General features: G+C 50.9%; 1 protein-coding gene across 1 annotated transcript; it reads right to left on the bottom strand.

Moving 5' to 3' along the window:
* Positions 1–688: 688 nt before the first annotated feature.
* On the bottom strand, positions 689–6965 carry LOC309973110 (WAP four-disulfide core domain protein 2). Its single transcript, XM_082857081.1, has 4 exons — positions 6884–6965; positions 6163–6306; positions 3231–3383; positions 689–843 (listed from the first exon to the last, which is right to left on the bottom strand). The coding sequence occupies exons 1-3, from the start codon at positions 6957–6959 to the stop codon at positions 3232–3234; spliced, it is 372 nt and encodes a 123-aa protein (XP_082713207.1). The 5' UTR covers positions 6960–6965; the 3' UTR covers positions 689–843; position 3231.
* Positions 6966–20165: the final 13200 nt, after the last annotated feature.

Below are 20165 nucleotides of genomic sequence, written 5' to 3'. Positions count from 1 at the left end.
TAGAGGGAGTGAGCTGGAGCTCTCTCTTGGGAAGAAGAAACTGATGGCATTCGTTTCCTCTGTAGAAAACAACTGAGTGGCTGCAGGTGCAGGAAGAGGGTCAAGGGTGAGAGATGTTTCACTGTGTATTTTTACCTTTTGAATATTGATCCATGTGAATATTATTTATGTAAAATAACGGTTTGATTTTTTAAAAGCAGCTACAACGAAGGACCCTGGCTTTGCCACCTTCTTTCTGTGTGGCCCCAAGCAAGTAACTTGGTGGAGTCCCAGTCTGTAACACAGGACTGTCATCAACTAATTTGAGGGTTGTTTTGGGGATCCAGAAGATCTCACAAGTGAATCTCCCAGCCCTGTGTCCGGCACACAGTACATGCTGCTGCTGTTGTCAGAACCCCCAGCAACGAATCCCAGTGACTTTGGAAGGATTCCAGCATCTCTCTGAGCCCCAGTTCTCTCTTCCAAAACCCTGGGAGAATAACCAACAACTACACAGGGCTGGTGGGCGGATTCACCCAGGGAAGCGCCAGCGCACACAGAGGAGCCCTGAGTTTATGCTCATCGTGTCAGAGCTGATCTCAGACATTGCGCCTGGATGATCTCGTTGCACCCTGCACTCCCATGCCCACACCTCCACCCAGAGTCGTGGGACGAATGAGCCAGAATAATAACAGAGGCCACAGCCCCATCGGTGCTGGAAGTGGTCACTTTATTGGTTGGAAAAGAAGCAGCTGTGGCCGCTTAGGAGGGGAGCACAGAGGCCAGGAAGGGAGGAGGGCAGCTTGGCTGGAGCCAGACAGGGCCAGGCAGACACTTCCACTCCCCCAGTCCTCAGGCTGGTGGCTGGAGGTGGAGGAAGAAAATCACAATAATACCGTCAACAACAGTATCCATGATACTGGACAAGAATGCCTGCAGCTTAAATTCTGGGCCAAAGCTCCCCCTACCCCACCACATCCCCCCTTAGCTCCCTACCCCCGCCCCCAGGAAAGCCTCACCGTCTTGAGGCCCTGGGGCTCTGCCTGCACTTTTCGGAAAGTCCTAGACTCATCTCTTCTGCTTCTGACCATCCCCGGACACACCTGGGTATACCATGGTCCCCACTGACCATTGTGACATGACCTTCCTGAGGGGCCACTGTCATTTATGTCCCTAAGAATCCTTCCACCACTAGGAAGTTCCATCATGCCCCTATTCCTTTGGCTAAGCTGGGTTAGCTGATCAAAAAGATCTTATTATTTTATTTATCCCATTTTATAAGCAAAATATTTGCAGTTCAGGGAGGTGAAAAAGGCTAGTTAAGTGTCAGAGCTGAAATCTGAACCCAGGTCTTCCTGACTGCAAAGCCAGCCCATGCAGCTGACACTGATGGAGGCAAGAGGCGGAGAGCTCTGGTCCCTGGGGAGACCGTGGTTCTCTCTCAGGCACTGAATTAACAACCTTGGGGCCTTGAGCACGTCCTCCCCTCTCTCTGGGTCTCCGTCTTCACATCTGGGCAATAGGTTCCATCACTGACCTGCCAGTCCCTTGGCTGAGAGCTTATCAAAATTATTGCACGATCAACAATGAGATTTCAACCAAAGGGCCCTTCCAGGTTCTTGCTTGTCCGGTTCCCTCTGTCTGAAACAGCCTCCCCGCTGCTGTACTTCACCAGACTACCGACCTTTCGTTCATCCTTCAGGATTGGCTCAGGGTCCCTTCTGGGAAGCCTGCTCCCTCCTTTCCCCACCCCCACCTGGGTGAGGCTTTCCTCTTCTATGTCCCCATCACACCCAGCCCCTCCCTCCATTGCAACACCGACGACAGGCACTGGGGGCGTCTGTCCATCTGTCTGCCTCAGCCACTGGGCTGCAAGCTCGGTGAGGAAGGGCGGTGGTCACCTTCCGTCCCAGAACCTGGCACAGAGCTGGCGGCACAGTGCTGGATCCTGCAATGGCCTGACGATGCATGTTCTTTGGTTTTGCTTCTCTTTTTTTTCTTACACTTGCTTTATGACTTAATATTGTTTTATTTTTAATTATATGTGGGGAAAGAGAGGCTGCACAATCTTTTCCTTCCAGCGTCAGAGCCCCTCGAGGTGGCTGAATGTAGCCCTGCCTGCCACAGAGTAAGTGCTCAACACACCTGAAAGGGGCATTTGAGAAACTGAACTGAAATTAACTGATCTCTACCAGCTCTGTCCTGAAAAGCCAAGCTTTTTGGCAAGAGTAAAGATCAATTCTTCTGCCTCGCACTGGCCTATGCAAAGAGCTTCCTACTTCCCCAACCCATCCAGCCACCGCCCGCCTCCCAGGACACAGCTGCTCCTCCAGCCACTGACTTATTTACGTGGGTGTTAAGGGGAAAAGGAGTAAATCTTCTCACAGCCCAATTCATCAGCAAATATTGTCCCATCTACCTTCACATAGGTCCCAAATGCAGACACTTACGTCACCTGGTCCATCATCTCACACCTGGCCTCTTGCAGGAGCCTCCTCGCTGGTCTCCCTGCTTCTGCCACTGTCCCCTAGGGCCTCCACACAACACCCTCAGCAATCTTTGCAAATCTAAGTCAGAGCGTGTCCATTCCCAAGGACCCGACATCTCTGGGTCAAGACCATGGGTCAAGACCAAAGTCCTTACATGGTCTGTCAGGTCCCTCCGCTTACCACCTACCTCTCGGACCCTCTCCTCTATTGCTCTCTCCTTGATCAGCAGACTCCAGCCTTCTGGCTTTTTCTGAAACTCACCAGGGAGGCTACTGCGTTACACCTGCTGCCCCCTCGGCCTGTAACATCCTCCCTGATATGCTCGCGGCCCCCTCCATCATTTCCATCAAGTCTGTTCATATGCTGCCTTCCGGGAGGTCCCATGAAAAAATTGCAGTACTGCTCCCTGCCGCCCCCCATCCCCACTCCTTATCCCCACTCTTTTTTCTTTTTCTCCAGGCCACTTATTTCCCGCTAACATTTCACAGAGTATACTTGCATATTTATTTTGTTTATCATTCACTAGCATATAAAACCATCAGAAAGAAATTTGTGTCCGATTTGTTCACACACGGAGCATCCCCAGCACCTAGAGCAGTGCTTGGCACGTGAAAGACGCTCAGTGAATCTGTTGAGTGAATGAAAGTAAATCAAAGGACAGAGAAGGGAACAGCAGTGTGTTAGCTCATGTTCTCCTTTTCAGCCTCCTGCAGGTGTCATCACATCTGGGCATCAGTGCACCCCTCCCCCCAGGCCACCTACCTCAGAAGACAGGTGTGACACAGGACACCTTCCCGCAACCATTGTGGCAGCATTTCAACAGACCAGGACACTGGCTGTCCACCTGGCACTGGTCCATGCAGAGGCCGAGCTGGGGGAAGGCGATGTCCACCTGAGGGCAGGAACCCTTCTTTTCTGGGTGGAAAAAGGGGTGGGGGGTGGGCAGAGAGGAAGCAGGGAGCTGAACACGTCTCCACAGCACAACCACCCACCTGGATTCACAAACAAGAGAGCTGCCTGCCTAAGTGGATCTTAGGGGCTGGAGTGGATCTCAGGGGACCTTGGGAGAGCACCTGCAACCTCCCTGCCTTCTCCTCTCTCCCTGAGTGTTTTGGGATCATAGGGCCCTAGTTTGAGTCCCAGATCTGCCTTTTCCTAACTCTGTGACCTGGGGCCAGAAATCTCCCAGAGCCCCGTGTCTTCAGGTGTCACATGAGATCCGTGCTGCCCATGTCGCGGGGCCGTTGTGGAAGCAGTGGAGGCAATAGACATGTATTCCTTCTCCCTGCACAAAGTCCTTGTAATAAGAATAATAATGAGTAAGGACAGCAGTTAACACTTAGCTGCTTCTATGTGCCAGGCATTATCCTAAGCATTTGACGTATATTAACTCAGCTAATCCTCACGATAATCCTAAAACAGGGTGCGAGGAACTGTTACTATTTCCTTACGTTGCAGATGAGGAAACTGAGGTACCAAGAAGTTAAGTAATTTGCCTAAGGTCATGCAGGGTAGAGACAGGATCTGAACCCGGGAATCTGGCTTCAGGTCTGTGCACCATGCACTCTGCTGCTTTGTCAGCTGTAAAGTGCAGTGCACGTGTGAGGGGTTACACTCCCACAATCTCTTCACTCACTCCCATCTATTCACTCCCAGTTACCACCATCTAGCACCAAGGCCCCCATACCTCACTCATCCACACCCAGAAAAGCATTCTTCCACTAACACACACACAAACAGATAACACCACAGATACGTGCTGATTACAAAGCCCTTAGTGTAAATTCAATTTGTCCTTTAAACCTCCACATCAACTCTCTCTTCTGTAGGGGATATTTCTACCCTGCTCCTACTACAAAGGAGGAAAATTAGACCCAGAGATGTGAAGGCATCACCCAACAGCACACTGCTGATCAGAAGTAAAACCAAGACCTGAGCCTAACCTTCCAATGTCCACGCGCGCACACACACACGCGCGCGCGCGCGCGCACACACACACACCCTGCGCTCCACTTCCAGCGTCAAGGGGAAGGGCGCTGGCTCAGTGCCCAGAAGCCCCAGGAGCAAGCCCAGCCTAGTGTCAAGCGGGCGCACAGCTGGGTGATGCGCTGCAGAGGGCGGGAGGGGCTGTCTTCCTCGCACAAAGTCGCCCTTTCCCGTGAGACGGGCAGGAGCTCTCAATACCGAGCTGCCCCCGGACAGAAGGGCTTCAGGGGCGGGGTACCCACAAAACAAGCCGCTGTGTGTGGAGGGTCTGCTCTCTCCTGAGACATTTCACATGTATGATTTCATTTAGCCTCCTGTCGACCCTACCACATCTGGGATTCTCATCCCATTTTGCCAGCGAGAAAGCAGAGGCTCGGAGAGGTGAAGCGACTAGCTCAGGACCCACAGCCAGCAGACGGCACAACGAGGATTCTAGCTCAGGAGGCCCTCTGGTCCCGCCCCTCTTCCTGCCTCAGTCTGTCCATCTGAGACCAGGGAACAGCAGAGACCCCCCGCCTAACAGCAGAGATTCCACTTTCTTCCATCCTCCCCTCTCATGTGTCTGTCTTTCTCTCCCAGTGTCCTCCTCTCCTCCGGTCCCCCTCCCTCTGGTCCAGGTTAGAGGTCCCCAGACCCAGAAGCCCCCTGATGGGCCTGTCCTCCCTCCACCTCCAACCTCCCTGCTCATGAGTGACTGAATCTCCAATTACAAACCTTCCCAGCCCCTGTGGGCATCTTCAGAGAAATCACAAGGTGGGGGCATCACAGAGGTTTTTTTTCTGGATAAAGACAAGTGATCCCAGCACCCTGGGATCCAAGTCATATCCCTGGTCTAGTCCTCAGTCTTTCCCTCTGAAAAATGAGAAGCTTGGATTCCACAGCTTCCTGCTCTGATAGGAGCCCCCATGGCCTACTGGACAGTCTTCAGCTCCAGCAAGTGCTTTTTATGACAGGCCAGCTTCACACACTTTCTCTCTCTCACTCAACCCTTAGAGTGGAAGAGAGTTTTAAAGATGAAGAAGTGGGAGGGGTGCTCTGGGAGGGGTCCTGACATTCTTCAAACCACTCAGGCAGAAAGGAACCCCCTGCGTTATGACTCCTGCCCAGCCAGAGATGGCAATGTGACCTTGGACAAGAACCTTGCTCTCTTTTGTAGCTCACATCCACATCTTTAAGATGGGCTGGGTGCTCTCCTAAACCTGGAAAGTCTCCATCTGGACAGAGGGATTCGGGGAGTCCTGCCAGCAGGCGTCCCAAGTCCTTCCTCCTGGGTTGGGGAGGCCCCAGGGTAGGGGCGCTAATGGGGAGGAGCGCCCCAGACCTTGGGGTCCAGCCCATTGGGCAGCCGTAGGCTGCCCCGCGGCTGAACCCAGACAGGAGGAAAATCCGAACCACGTCCCCTGATCTCAGAGAACAATGTTCCGGAACAACGTCCCCGCGGTGCGTCCCGGAAGTCCGTCATGCCCCAGAGCAATGAATCCGGCCAGGAGTGGGGGACCTCCCTTCCCCCTGGCTGCACTTCAGCGACGCCTAGGTTTCACCGGAGCCATGGGAAGGAGAGCACGGGCTGATCTGGCTCCATCCGCCTCGACCTGGTCGGGGACCACTGGGTCGGTCGCGCCCCGGATCCCGGAACAGAACTGGGCACTCCCTCCCCCTCCCAACCCCCGCTGCCCCGCCCCGTCCCGCGTGGGTCCCCCGGGGTTACCATTGGGCATCTGGCAGACGGTGGCGCAGCCGGCCCGGCAGCACTTGAGATTGTCCGCGCATTCCCCATCCGAGAGGCACTCCTGCGTGCAGTTCAGGTCCACCTCTAGCGCGGGGCACACGCCTGATTTCTCTGCTCCTGTGCCTGGGAGGCGGACGCGCAGTGGGGGACTCAGTCCCGCTCTCAGAGGATGCCCGCCTCCTGTCTGACGGCCCCAAATCTCAATCTCCCGGGAATTCTGAGTCTCAGTCCCTGCTCCCCACACCCCACTACAGCCTTGAGAGAGCCCCACCTCCAGGGCCGGGGTCCCTGATACCTGGGACGACAGGAGTGACCAAACTCTTGGCTTCTGAGCCCTCAATTCTTAGGGGACCCCCGCACAACTAAGCGTCTAGGAGCTTCCCACGTCCAGGCAGAGGGTCCCCGCCTCTGGCCAATGAGTCTCCATTGTCAGCAAAGAGTCTCCCCGTCTCCCCCCGCGCATATGTCAGCCTTCAGTGTCTCCCCACCTCCAGCACATTGGACCCCACATCTAAAGCTCCAAGGGTCACCACTTTTAGGCACCAGGGATCCCCGCATTTTGGTCTTCATGGGACTCCCCACTTCCACCCCGGGAATCCTCATTTCTCTGTCCCCAGAGAGGCTAAGCTTCTGCCGGGCTCCTTCCCGGCTCTCCTGGTTCGGCCCCTTTGGGCGCCAGGCCTCTCCCCGCCCCACTCACCTGTGACCGGGGGGAGGCCCAGCAGCAGGCCAAGGAGGAGGGCGGCGACGAGCAGACCGAGGCGGCAGGTAGGCATGGTGCTCGCCGGGGCGGGAGTGAGGCGCTGCCCGGAAGGGGGGATTTAACCGCTTTCCTGGGGGGCGTGGGGTAGGGGCGGGGCCGAAGCCGTGCGGGTAGAGGGCTCAGCGGACAAGGCAGGCGGGCCGGCTGCAACCTCTTGCCGTTTCACAATCCCCCAGGATCAGGTGTCACTCTGGTCCCAGTGGGAACCGGGAACCGGGTGCAGCTCGACCAGCTGCAGCTGGACGCTTGTCCGCTCCTGCTTCCCCACCTCCCTCCTGGGGCCCGTGGGCAGGGCAGCAGGAGGCCAAGGGCTAGATTCAGGGGTTCCCATTCTGAGACTCAGGGGTCTCCTGGTAATGCCCGCTGTCGGTAAAGGAGGGGGAAAGGGCAGTACCCACAGGGAGGAGCCTGCGGATGAAGTGGGTGGATTTGGGGTCAGCAGATCAGAGTGAAAATTGCTCTTTAGAGATTCGTGGTGGAGCTGTTGTGTAGGGATACACAGCACATAGTAGGAGCTGCAGGAAAAATTATTCATGAATGAACCGACTGGACACAAGAAACTGAGGCCAAGGAAGGTGAAACACCTATTAACATCTAGAGCCATTTCATGCGTGTTTCTCCCCCCCTCTCTTTTCCACACCAACACTCTCTCAGGGCTCCCTGTGTGCAGCTCTGTGTCCAATGTCTCACGGAGTCATGGATCTTCCCAGACACCTGTGAACAGACAGATATTGTTGCCATCAGCTGTGCCTGACAGATGGACTGGATGTGCAGAGGGGGTACGCTCCCACCCAAGGTCCCGTGAGAAGCTGTAGAGACAAGGTTTGATCCCAAGTCCCCATCCCTCCAAGCCCTTATTTCTTCCGTTCCGTCATAAATGTACGTTCTTCGTGACACACCTAGGGCACACAGCTGGTGTAGAGAAAGGAATTAAAGGAGCCTTCGGCACTGGCTTTGGGTGACGGGGTCTGGGTTTGACTCCCACCCACCTCCAGCACCTGCCAGCTGAGGGACCTTGAGTGAATCACTTCCCTGTTCTGAGCTGCCGCGTTGTCCCCTCCAAAGATGGTGTCTCCTGCTAGTAAGGAGACTGCTGGGTACACACCAAGCTTTAACGTGCAGGCTGCTAAAGGCCAAAACACACTTACCCAGCAAGAGGTGCCTTCAAACATCCTTCCTGACCCAAACTCTGAGGTCCTTAAGCCCCAGGAGGTCTTTGCCGCTGGAGGGCACAAGGGGGCGGGGGCAGTGACCATTGGGATGACAGGTGAGTCGGAGCTGGTGACAGAAGCACATCCAGTCACTGTCCCCACAGATGGGTCCCAGGGGAAAGAGGGGAGAATGCCTCCCCAATTCCCATGTTCAGCCTGGGGACTGGAGACAGGTGCTGGCTGGGAGGGGCCAGGGCTGTTTACTCTGAGCACAGGGAACAGTCCACAGCCATGACGCAGGAGCCAGGTAGGGGCACAGCCCAGGGCGGCTCCTGGAACTCAGTCTAGGGCAGCAGAAGAGCAAATGGTCTTAGCCTGTGGACCCAGCTGCCTACTGGACCTTCAGCCTCAGGCACTGCTGCTGACAGCTTTCTCCTGGCACCTAGCCAGCTCCCCAGGCCAGGAAGCTACTCGGCCTTACCCCTCCCCAGCCCTCTTGGGCTCTCCTGGGGATTGACTCTCTCTGACAGAAATGGGGATTAGTCTGAGGACACGAGGATGGGGCGGGGCGCACGGATGGAGGATAAAGTTTCATAGGCCAATGATGTTTAGCTTTTGCGATGCTAACCTGTGTGCTAGGTATATTCATATAGTTTGCTTCTACATAAAATGTAAAAAGGGCAGAGGCTTTAAAACCAAATGCATTCAGACCCACATCAGGGGTTGGCTACTTCCTGGCTATGTGACTTATAACAGCACCTCCCTTTTTGGACCTACATCTTCTTCTTCCTTAAAAGGGGTATCATGAGGCAATTCCCTGGCGGTCCAGTTGTTAGGACTCCATGCTTTCACTGCTGAGGGCCCAGGTTCAATCCCTGGTCAGGGAACTATGATCCTACAAGCTGCGCGGCGAGGCCAGGAAAAGGGGCGAGAGGAGTATCATGAAAAGTGTTTTGTAGGGTTAGTTTAAGGTTTAAAGGGAAAAGCATAAACCAGAGGTTGCAAACCTGGCTAGAATATTGTATTGTTAGCCCACACAGTACATTTTAAAAGTTTGAATTAGTTGCTAAATTTAAGAGTGGGGGATTTCACATGCAAGTAAAATTCTAGCATCTTTCAGAGAAAGGAAACGATCTGGGAACACAGTCTTGCAACATTCCATGGCAACCGTCTACGAGAACAGTGGGCCTCAAACCTGAGCAAGCATTGAATCACTTAGACGACTCGTTCAAGCAGTTTTGAGAGCTCTAGCTCCAGAGTTTTGATTCAGTAGGAGAGGGGAGGAACGTGAGAATCGGCAGCTAACAGGTTTCTGGGGCCGCTGATGGTGGTGCTCGAGGGACCACACTTTGAAAACCATGAATAAGCTAAGTAGAGCTGCTCTCTTGTTATGAGAGGAGCGATCTCTCCAGTTTCCATAATCCCCACCGTCCCCACCATTGTCTCCCCTGTCCCCACTCCCACTCCAAATACCTTCATCCACATCACTTGCCTGGCCGGGAAGGAATTTAAAATTGTGACCTCTCGGGTGGGCTCACAGTAGGTGTTCAGTAAAAGGTAACTTGTTTTTATTTAACGATCTTATAACAAACTTAATAATTAGGTATTATTCTCATTTTACAGATGAGGAAACTGAAGCGCAGCTAAGGGAAAGTGACTTGCTGACAGAAACAGCAGTAAATCAGAAGGAAGACGCTTGCAAAGCCTTTTAGTTGTGTGGCTGCAGTTATTTCAGTGTTACACACATACACACACATACACACAGAACTGTATCTGAGGTTAGCATAGATGATGCATCAGAAATTTGAACGTGACTTCATGAGTGTAAAATCATATTTATCAAGGAAGAAAGGAAAGAAGAAAAGGTTGAAACAGGAAGTGATATGAGTCAGCTGCAGCTGACTGCAGCTGCCCGCTCTTAGATGACTGTAAGCAAGTGAACATTGAAGATTTTAGAAATTCCCAGGAACGAACAGGGTGTCTCTAACCGTACAATGGGGCTTTGTCCTCTTGGACTGTTGGACCCATTCAAACTTCCTTCACTCCAAGGAAACCTCTCTCTCTGCGTGTATTGGCTATTTTGTTGTTTTGTCAGCTAGCATTCTTTTGTCCTTTTTCTGATAACAGTAGCCTGATTTTGATTTGGGAAATGACTCTTCCTCCACCCATGACAGGTGGGGTTGGAGGGGACTGCCAGTCAGAGTTCCTGCCCTACCCCCAGACCAGGATTGGCCAATCAGATGCTCTCCCTGGAATTTTAATCTTGACCAATGAATGACAAAAGTTCTGAAAATGTATGGCACTCATTCAAAAGTGGCCTGAGAAGACCTTGGTTCTGTCTTGTTTACCATCCTTTCCAAGCATGGTTCTTTTAGCATTACCTTCAGTTTCGTGAGCTAAACTAAATCAGCGCTATAGGTTGCCAACAAAAGATTCCAGTGGGATGTAACTGAAGGGTACAGTTAGGAAGGGAGAATGCTTTCCTACACACCTTTTCTGGAAATGGCGGCTCATTTTCAGTCTCAGTATGAAGAGATTCTTCTCCTTCTTTGGAAATATTTTTCCAGTGTGATTTATATTCAAGATTTGTTATCCCTTCCTATCCTTTTAGCATGTGAGGTTATATGAGTGAATACATTTTCTAAACTGAAAAGCACTAGACAAATGGAAGGACCCTTTATTTTATTTTATTTTTGGCTGTGTCAGGCCTTAGTTGTGGCATGCGGGCTCCTCGTTGAGGCACACGGGCTTCTCTCTAGTTGTGGCGTGCGGGCCCCAGAGCGCATGGGCTCTGTAGTTGTGGTGCATGGGCTCTCTAGTTGTGGCCCACGTGCTCAGTAGTTGCGGCACATGGGCTTAGTTGCCCCACGGCATGTGGGATCTTAGTTCCCCAACCAGGGATTGAACCCACGTCCCCTGCATTGGAAGGTGGATTCTTAGCCATTGGACCACCAGGGAAGTCCCAGAAGGACCCTTTATGATCACTTGCTGAGACAGACACTCTTCTTTCTGCATCCCTCATCCAAGCAAGAATTTTAAGGAGAACTTAATTAACACATCACTTTTTATTTATTTATTTATTTATTTTGTGGTACGCAGGCCTCTCACTGTTGTGGCCTCTCCCGTTGTGGAGCACAGGCTCCGGACGCGCAGGCTCAGCGGCCATGGCTCACGGGCCCAGCCGCTCTGTGGCATGTGGGATCTTCCCGGACTGGGGCACGAACCCGTGTCCCCTGCATCAGCAGGCGGACTCTCAACCACTGCACCACCAGGGAAGCCCAACACATCACTTTAATGAAGATTTATAGCTTCCCTTGCTGCTACCAATGAAAGAAGATGCCTTCAACAACTAGTATTAGGTTTATATAACTAAAGCATTTATATAGCATATTGATCTAATTTTAAGTCTGGTTCAAAATTGGCATATGTGCTCCTCTCATTAAATAAGATAAGCCTCAAAGCTCTTGCATATCTCTTTGTTTTTTCATTCTCAACTTTAGCCCATCTTTCCCCCGTGGTTTTTCAGAATCGTTTCCATTCTATGGAAATCTCCAGAACCACGCTTGGCTTCTACCTTAGCCAATGACCTGATCTCCTTCAGTCCCTTCCATGGAAATTTCTTCCAAATTCCATCCTTGTCAGTGAGTATATTTCTGAGGGAACCCTGTGAAGAGGAGAATCCCTTCTTTTCAGAGGTGGACTCTTCCACCAGGGGTTCCATTCCTTCCCATACTCCCTGTCTTCTCATTCCCCTTCATCTTCATGTGTTCCCTCCCCATGGGATGGAAGTCTCCGTTATCTCTAAGGAAGAAATAAAAATAAACCAGAAACAAACAAACAAAGGAAGGGAGAATGGGTGACCACTACATGCCCACACTGTTGTCACAAATTCCTTCTCTGCCTCCAATAGCCAGACTCAGTTTCTGTTGCTCACAACCAGAGAGATCTGATGCCTTTACCAGGGTCACCATCAAATTCCCCATTTCCAAATCCAATGGCCTTTTCTCAGCCCTCATCCTCCTCTAACTCACAGGTAAGGTCCTCATGGCATAAATGCAAATCAAATTCTCTATACAAAAAATTTTCTTCTGCATCATCTAACTATAAAAACTATGAATAGCAGAGCTTTCCTATTTGAGTACTTTGAGTCCCACCTCTTGAATCACCAGGGCCTTAGAGGACACAACTTTCAAACCTCTTTTAGAGGACAGTCTTTGAAGTCAGAGAGTCTTGGGTTCAAATCCCACTCCTGCCAGTATTGGTTATGTGACCTTGGAGAAGAGGTTAATCCCAGATATATCATTTCCCAGCTCTGTGACCTTGGCAAAGTCATTTAACCCTTCCAAGCTTCAGTTTCTTCATTTATAACATGAAATAGTACTTCTAGCCTCATAAGGTCAAACATGAACTAAGATAATTTTTTTTGCGGTACGCGGACCTCTCACAGCTGTGGCCTCTCCCGTTGCGGGGCACAGGCTCTGACAAATGATTCCAATGAAATCTGATAATGAGTAAATAAAGAGCACATGCCAAACACAGAGTTAAAAGAAACATATAATCTGTGATGTGAAGTAGTTGAAAGGAAGAAAAAAAAGAGAAATGAAGGAAAGAAAGAACCTCCCTCTTTCTCCCTTCAACATCCCTTCGCAGGGTTTATCTAATCTCATCCTCCATATAGTCATGAGAGGTGGGCAGGGTAGATTTCATCATGCCCACTTTATAGAGCAGAAAACGGAGGCTGAATTGGCATCCCGAGTCCAGGGAGCACAGCACAGGACAGGCAGGGGCAGAGTGCACGCACAGCCAGTATGTACTCCAAGAGCTAGTGTGGAATGCTTCGTAGAATTGTGTAAGGAAGGAGCATCCTTGTAAACCAGATTTTTACAGTGGTTGTTATTCATCTGCATTATTACACAGGACCAGGCACCAGCCTCCCTTGTAAATGGACCCACCTCCAGAGTCGACCCACCTCCAGGGTCGACCCACCTCCAGGGTCACATGGGGAGGCAAGAACAGAGCTGTATTCTCCCTATTTTTGTTATTCTGCACGCTCCCTGGTTACATCATCCACTCTTCTTATACCATTTTCCATTAGGTGCATAATCTCAGATATCCATCTCCAGCATGGACCTCTCTCCATTCTTAGTGTGTTGCATTCTCTCCTGTTGGCCAGTGGCCTTTTAAAAATTAAATCAGGGGGCTTCCCTGGTGGCGCAGTGGTTGAGAGTCCGCCTGCCGATGCAGGGGACGCGGGTTCGTGCCCCGGTCCGGGAGGATCCCACGTGCTGCGGAGCGGCTGGGCCCGTGAGCCATGGCAGCTGAGCCTGCGCGTCCGGAGCCTGTGCTCCGCAACGGGAGAGGCCACAGCAGTGAGGGGCCCGCATACAGCAAAAAAAAAAAAAAAAAAAAAATTAAATCAGATCATGATATTCCCCTGCTCCAAGTCCTCTAGAGGATTCCCACTGCACATGGAATCACAATCTAGATGCTCTACAATGGCCTGTGAGCATATCCCTGCCTACTTCCCTCATACTTTCTCCTACCGCACAGGCCTTTCTGTTCCCCACCTCATCGAGCTTGTTCCTACCCTGGTGCCTTTGCACTCACTCTTCTTTCTGCATCCCCTGGCCACTCACATGGCTCCTTCCCTCCTTCCATTCACAACCACCTGCCTTAAGTAGCCCTGCTTTGCTTCGCCCTGGACTCTGCATGATTTTCTGCCCAGCAGTGATTTCTATGTGAAACGTGTCTTGTTCATCATCACTGAGTGTGTATCCACCATCTACAATGTCAGTTTCCACAGAGCGGGGAGCTGTGTGTTCACCGCTGTGACCCAAAGCCTAGGACAGTGCCTGGCACACACACACGGCAGGCACTCACATAGGACATGGTTATTCAGTCCTTCCTGGGTGCAGGCACTATTCTAAAGTCTTTACATGGAGTCACCCCCTTGGTCCTTACTACTGACCGAAGAGGTAGGTGCCGTTACTACGACTCCCATTGTACAGAGAACTCAGACCATGACAGAAGTGAGATGACTTGGCCACATGGCTAGGAAGTTGGCAGAGCCAGAGTTTGAAGCCATGGAGTCTGGTGTGAGCTTTCGATCACCACATATTCTATCCCTAATCAGCGTTTCCTTAACCTGTGCCTGGATAAGTCAATGTCTACTCAACATCTTCTCATAAATGTTCTGCAGGCACCATGGACTCAGTGATGACCAAACGCAACTCTTTGCCCTTCCCGCAAGGACTTGCTTCGCCTCCCTTCTCCCAGGAAGCTGCCTGCTGTCCGTGCTTCTTCCCTTTCCTCGCCCCCGGGAGCAATCTCGTAGCAAAGCCTGTTGGTCGTTCCTCCTCACTGCCTCCTCTGCAGCCTCTGCTGTCTGCTGAGTCCAGGCCCCTCCCGTGTGCCCTCTGGACACTTGTCACGACCCCACTGCCTCGGCCCCGCCCCTCCTCTCCATCCTCTACCAGGGTTTCCTAAGATGTCCAGGTCCTTCCTGTGGCCTCGGGTAAAGCCCCAAACTCTTAGCTTGTCTCACAGGGCTCCTCAGGCCTGGTCCTTCAAGTCTACACCCAGTGCCATGTCGTCCCGTCCTCCCACACATTCTCACACACCTTCTCCTCCTCGTTCCTCTCTTGTTTTCCATGTGCTGATAACTTTCCCCACCTTCCTCTCAGGCCTCTTGCTCATCCCTCAGGCCTCAGCTGAAAGTTCACTTCCTCAGGGCATCCCTCCATGCAACTCCCACCACCTCCACACTTGTCCAGCCCCCTGCTAACCCTCCCTTCACGCCCTGTGCATCACATTCCTTAGTAATCACTTGTTCAATATCTCACATAATTTCCTGCTAGAAAATAGACTATAAGAGAGCAGAGACTGTGTCTGTCCTGTGTACTCTAGTAGCTCAGTAAATATTTTCTAGTAATTATTCATATTAACTGATGATTTATTAACCCACTTTGTGTACACACACACACACAAACATGCATACACACACTGAGTCTTTTAAAAACCAGCTACTGGGACTTCCGGGGTGGTCCAGAGGTTAACATCCCGTGCTTCCAGTGCAGGGGATGTGGATTCGATCCCTGGTCGGGGAACTAAGATCCCACATGCCGCCCTGCATGGCCTAAATAAACCACTAAATAAATAAATTAAAAAAAAACAGGTACCAGGGCTTCCCTGGTGGCGCAGTGGTTGAGAGTCCACCTGCCGATGCAGGGTACACGGGTTCGTGCCCCGGTCCGGGAAGATCCCACATGCCGCGGAGCGGCTGGGCCCGTGAGCCATGGCCGCTGAGCCTGCGCGTCCGGAGCCTGTGCTCCGCACCGGGAGAGGCCACAACAGTGAGAGGCCCACGTACCGCAAAAAAAACAAAACAAAACAAAAAAAACAAACAAAAAACCAGGTACCAAAAGAGCGGGGAGGGTTTGTTGGGGTTCAGGAAGAGGCCACTGGGGGCAGACGGTGCCTTCCTTAAAGAGTGGTCCCTAATGTCTGGTTCCTCGGGGCTTTAATCCCAAGGACAACCAGCAGAAGCCCCCAAGTTCCCCCTACATTTCTGAGAGACCAGAGGGTCATTTAAAGGGCTGGGTGGGGTGGGCATGAGCCTGGATCTGGGTGAGGCCTGTCCCTGAAGCAAGAGGGATTTAGATTCAGTGGGAGAAAGAATGGGACGAATTTGGAAGAGGTCTTTGATGTTCCTTGGACAATGGGGGAGATTCCTGAGGGAGGACTTCAAGGGATTGACACTACCAAAAAAAATGTTTTTTCTTCCTTTCTTTAATGCAGCTGACAGCATATTTAAAAAGCAGTCAGGAGCCAAGACAACTAAAACTCTATATATTTCTATACAATTCACTTTGGTCTGTGGTATTCAAAGCAGTTCAGCATCATAATCAACGTAGCTCTTAAAAATACCCAGAGGAGTGAATTTCTTAAGGCAGATACCATCACCCTATTTTGCAAAGAAGGAAACTGTGGTTCAGAGAGCTGAAGGGATTTGCCCAAGGTCACACAGCAACATTCAGAGTTACTGAAGCCAATCACTTCTATTTAGAACCAAGTACTTTTCCATTACACTGCAATTAATTAATATTTATTAATTATAATTAAACAACTTATCTTTTAATAGTATTTCTATTACCCTTATCAGAGCTCCCAAGGTGGGGGAGTTCTCCCTTGCTGCAGTGAGTAATAAACCCAACTGGTTTAGCTAGGAACGGAAGTGTTTCCAGTGGTCTGTGGTTGGAAGCATTAACAAGTATAAGCATTATCCTTATCTTATATTTAAAGAAAGTTGGGCTTCCCTGGTGGCGCAGTGGTTGAGAATCTGCCTGCCAATGCAGGGGACACGGGTTCGAGCCCTGGTCTGGGAGGATCCCACATGCCGCAGAGCAACTAGGCCCGTGAGCCACAACTACTGAGCCTGCGCGTCTGGAGCCTGTGCTCCGCAAAAAGAGAGCCCGTGATAGTGAGAGGCCCGTGCACCGCGATGAAGAGTGGCCCCCGCTTGCCACAACTAAAGAAAGCCCTCGCACAGAAACGAAGACGCAACACAGCAAAAATAAATTAATTAATTAATAAACTCCTACCCCCAACATCTTCTTAAAAAAAAAAAAATATATATATATATATATATATTTATTTATTTATTTAAAGAAAGTAAAACTCAGAGATGTTGAGAAATTGTCCCAAGACCATCAGGTAGTAAGTAACAGAATCAGTTCTGCCTTCTTATTTTAACTACCTCTGCTGTTTAGGGTCTCTATGCCTCCATTTCCTCATCTGTAGTGAGGCAGTTAGGCTCTGCTCTTCAAAGGCCCATCCAGCCCACATCTTCCTAGAGGCAGGGGCATGAAAACGTTGTCAAAGTGGCTCTACCTGGGACAGCTGGGACCTCCTTTTGACTGGGGACCCAGTGGATTCTGAACAAGTCATTCCCACAATGCCTTGCAGCTGAGAAGGTCTAATAATGAACTTGAAGTGGGGTGCATCCTGGGAAATACCTCCATAAGCCTTGGATTCCTGTCCCACATACATCCTACCCCCTCCTCTCAGCCACCCTCATTCACTTGTTCATATTTTCATATTATCTGATTATCACTGCTCTTGACTTACTGGGGGAAGCAAGAGAGGAGGGTGACTTAACCCTACTGACCATCCTCTTATTCTTACACCAACTTCTCTCCTCCAACCCAGTAAAGGGGCACCTCCTGAGGGTGGGTACCATCCTATCAGCCTCTGCATCAACTGTAGGGAGCTGAACCAAAAGGATTTCCACAACTTTGAGGCCTGAGAATCTGAAAGCTGCTAGAGGGGACTTGGCAAATGTTGCAAAAGAAGCTAAAAGACACTTTGTGGGAGAGGTGGGGGGGGGGTTACTTCCCTGACAGCCATCTCCCAATATCTGCAGGACTGTCTCGGGACAAAGACAGCAGAATAGGTCAGTAGGTTTCTTGGGAGCAGAGTCAGGACCAGTGTGGATGTCAGGGCCAGATGGGAGGGGGAGTCATTCGTTCAATGGGACAAAAGAGTTTCTATTGATGAACGCTGCCAGCTGGCATGTGCTGCCCCAGGAGGTGAGCGCTCCGTAGGAGGAGGTATAAAAGCTGAGGCTGGCTGAGTATTTACCAGCTAAATGTTCTAGCATTTAATTACTCAGAGGCCTTCCCCATTTTTTTTTTTTTTGCGGTACGTGGGCCTCTCACTGCTGTGGCCTCTCCCGTTGCGGAGCACAGGCTCTGGACGCGCAGGCTCAGCTGCCATGGCTCACGGCATGTGGGATCTTCCCGGACCGGGGCACGAACCCGTGTCCCCTGCATCGGCAGGCGGACTCTCAACCACTGCGCCACCAGGGAAGCCAGCCTTCCCCAATTTTGCTTCCACCACCAATCCCTCCTTCATTCCAACATCCACTCACTATGTCACTCACCTCTGATGGGTCTGTTTCTTAGGGACGATAAAGGCAGCTGTCTCACTCCCCTCAGGAGCTGGGACTCTCAGACGGGACCAGGAAACTCGAGCTTTAGGACAAGGGCTCTCATGCAAATGAGGTGCTTCCCTCATGTCTCCTGGGTGTCTCCTCTTCCTCTGCTCTCTAGCGAGGGGACTCCCAGGTCCATCTATGTTCAGTGTTGAGTGGACTTTGACGAACACTTTGGGGTCTCCTCGTGATGCTCAACAGCAACTTGGAAACCAGTACAGACTCCAGTCTGGGAAATGGATGAAAGTAGAATCTTTGTTCTCATCTCTGCCTCTTTGTCTTACCCCAAAGTTCATGTTTCTCCTCTTCTCTCTACCTGATAGAATCCAATTCACACTTCCAAACTCAGCTCAAACCTTGCCTCTTCTGGGAGGCTGATCTTGACCTCACAGGTGACAGCCAGGGCCTCCACCTTGGCCTCCACAGCATGCATGTTTCTGAAACTCTATGTCTGCCTTCTAGGCTGGGCAGGGAGCTCTTTGCAGGTCAAGACTGTCCTGGTCCAGAGATACTCTAAGTGGGGTGCACTGGGGGACAGGAGAAAACATCTACAAATTTCTGCTTATTTCTCTCTAGCCTACCCTTTATTAAAATTTATATTATTGGGACTTCCCTGATGGTCCAGTGGTTAGCGCTCCGCACTTCCACTTCCGGGGGCATTGGTTCGATCCCGGGTTAGGGAACTAAGATTCCACGTACCATGTGGTGTGGCCAAAAAAAAAAAAAAAAATCTATATTGTTGAAAACTTCAAGTGTACATACTAGTGCAACAGGGTGCATATAATTATAATATAGAGATGGGATTTGAACACTCAGAATATTTACTGATGTGGGTGTGAGTAATCACATAGATTCGGAAGCTACTCACAGAGATTTGGTCATTACTGTTTCCCTGGTTCCTATCACAAAACAGACAGTAAATATCAGTACATGTTAGAGTGACGAATGAACGAAGGAATGAGTGATGTTGCCGCGGTTTAGTCTCTTGTAATGTCTCATAGCTGTTAGCTGGGTGACACTGGGCAAGATACTTCCCTTTCTTAGGCCCTAAATTCCTCACCTATGAAATAAGCCCTTTGGATCAGTTTCTGTCCCACATGCCTTCCAGCATTAATTCTTCTAGGTGAGGTTGGAGTCACTCCTCCAGTGGAGGACAGCATAATTCAGTCAGTAATTATCCTAGCAAGTGTTTAAATTGCACTAATTACATGCCAGGCTCTCTGGTCTAAGGGCTCAGCATGTCCTAATTCATTTATCCTCACAACAACCCCACGTAGGAAGAAGACAGGCGCAGAGAGGTTAAGTAACTTGTTCAAAGCCACAGAGTGTGGCAGATGTGCGCCCACCCGACCACCGTCCACTGCCACTCTCAGTGTTGCTGCTGACTTCCAGCTGCCAGTATCTGCAGCTCTTTGCCTGAGGGATTTCTTGGAGGCACATGAGAAGCCTGTGCACAGAGGAAGCCAGAAGTCCCCAGCCAATGAGTGACAGGGAGTTGGTACGTTGGTGCTCTTGTATCTCTTGGGGGAGGCAACCACAAGGAAGGTGTTGACCCCATCTGGCCCATCCCCCACGGGAGCTCATCACTGACAGTGCCAATCGGCTTGCTCACTCCATTTTAGTTGCCTGCCTTTCCTGCCTCTCTTACCCGCCCCCATCTTACCCAACAAACTACTTTCCCTCTGCTTCTTAGGAACTGCAAACTAAGGCAGATCCAGGCTCTGGATCTTACAGACTGGCTGGGGAATTGGGCTCTTAACTATCTTCCTCCCTGCAAAGGACAAAAGCTTTGGGGCAGTCTGCTAGGCTGTCATGGTTAGGGTCCTGCCATTTATTCACTGTGATGGGTTCAGCTGTGTCCCCCACCCAAAAAAGAAATGTTGTCGTCCTAGCCCCAGGAACTCAGGCTGTGAGCTTACTTGGAAATAGGATCTTTAGTGTGGTGATAAGTTAAGAGTTCATTAGGGAGTTCATTAGGGCGGGCCCCCATCCAATATGACTGGTGTCCTGATAAAAAGGGCAAAGTAGGTCACAGACATGGAGAATGCCATGTGAAGCCTGGACTTATGCTGCCACA

The sequence above is a fragment of the Leucopleurus acutus genome (assembly GCF_964270905.1).
Source record: "Leucopleurus acutus genome assembly, chromosome: 16".
In the NCBI taxonomy this organism is placed as follows: Eukaryota; Metazoa; Chordata; class Mammalia; order Artiodactyla; family Delphinidae; genus Leucopleurus; species Leucopleurus acutus.
This window is presented reverse-complemented; position numbering and strand designations above follow the sequence as displayed.

Excerpts from the sequence above, each read along its gene's own strand:
- LOC309973110 (XM_082857081.1), bottom strand. The coding sequence starts at position 6,959 with ATGCCTACCTGCCGCCTCGGTCTGCTCGTCGCCGCCCTCCTCCTTGGC. Across the intron at positions 6,307-6,883 it reads GGGCCTCCCCCCGGTCACAG|GCACAGGAGCAGAGAAATCA; the intron begins GTGAGTGGGGCG and ends TCCGCCTCCCAG. Across the intron at positions 3,384-6,162 it reads CGTCTGCCAGATGCCCAATG|AAAAGAAGGGTTCCTGCCCT; the intron begins GTAACCCCGGGG and ends TTTTCCACCCAG.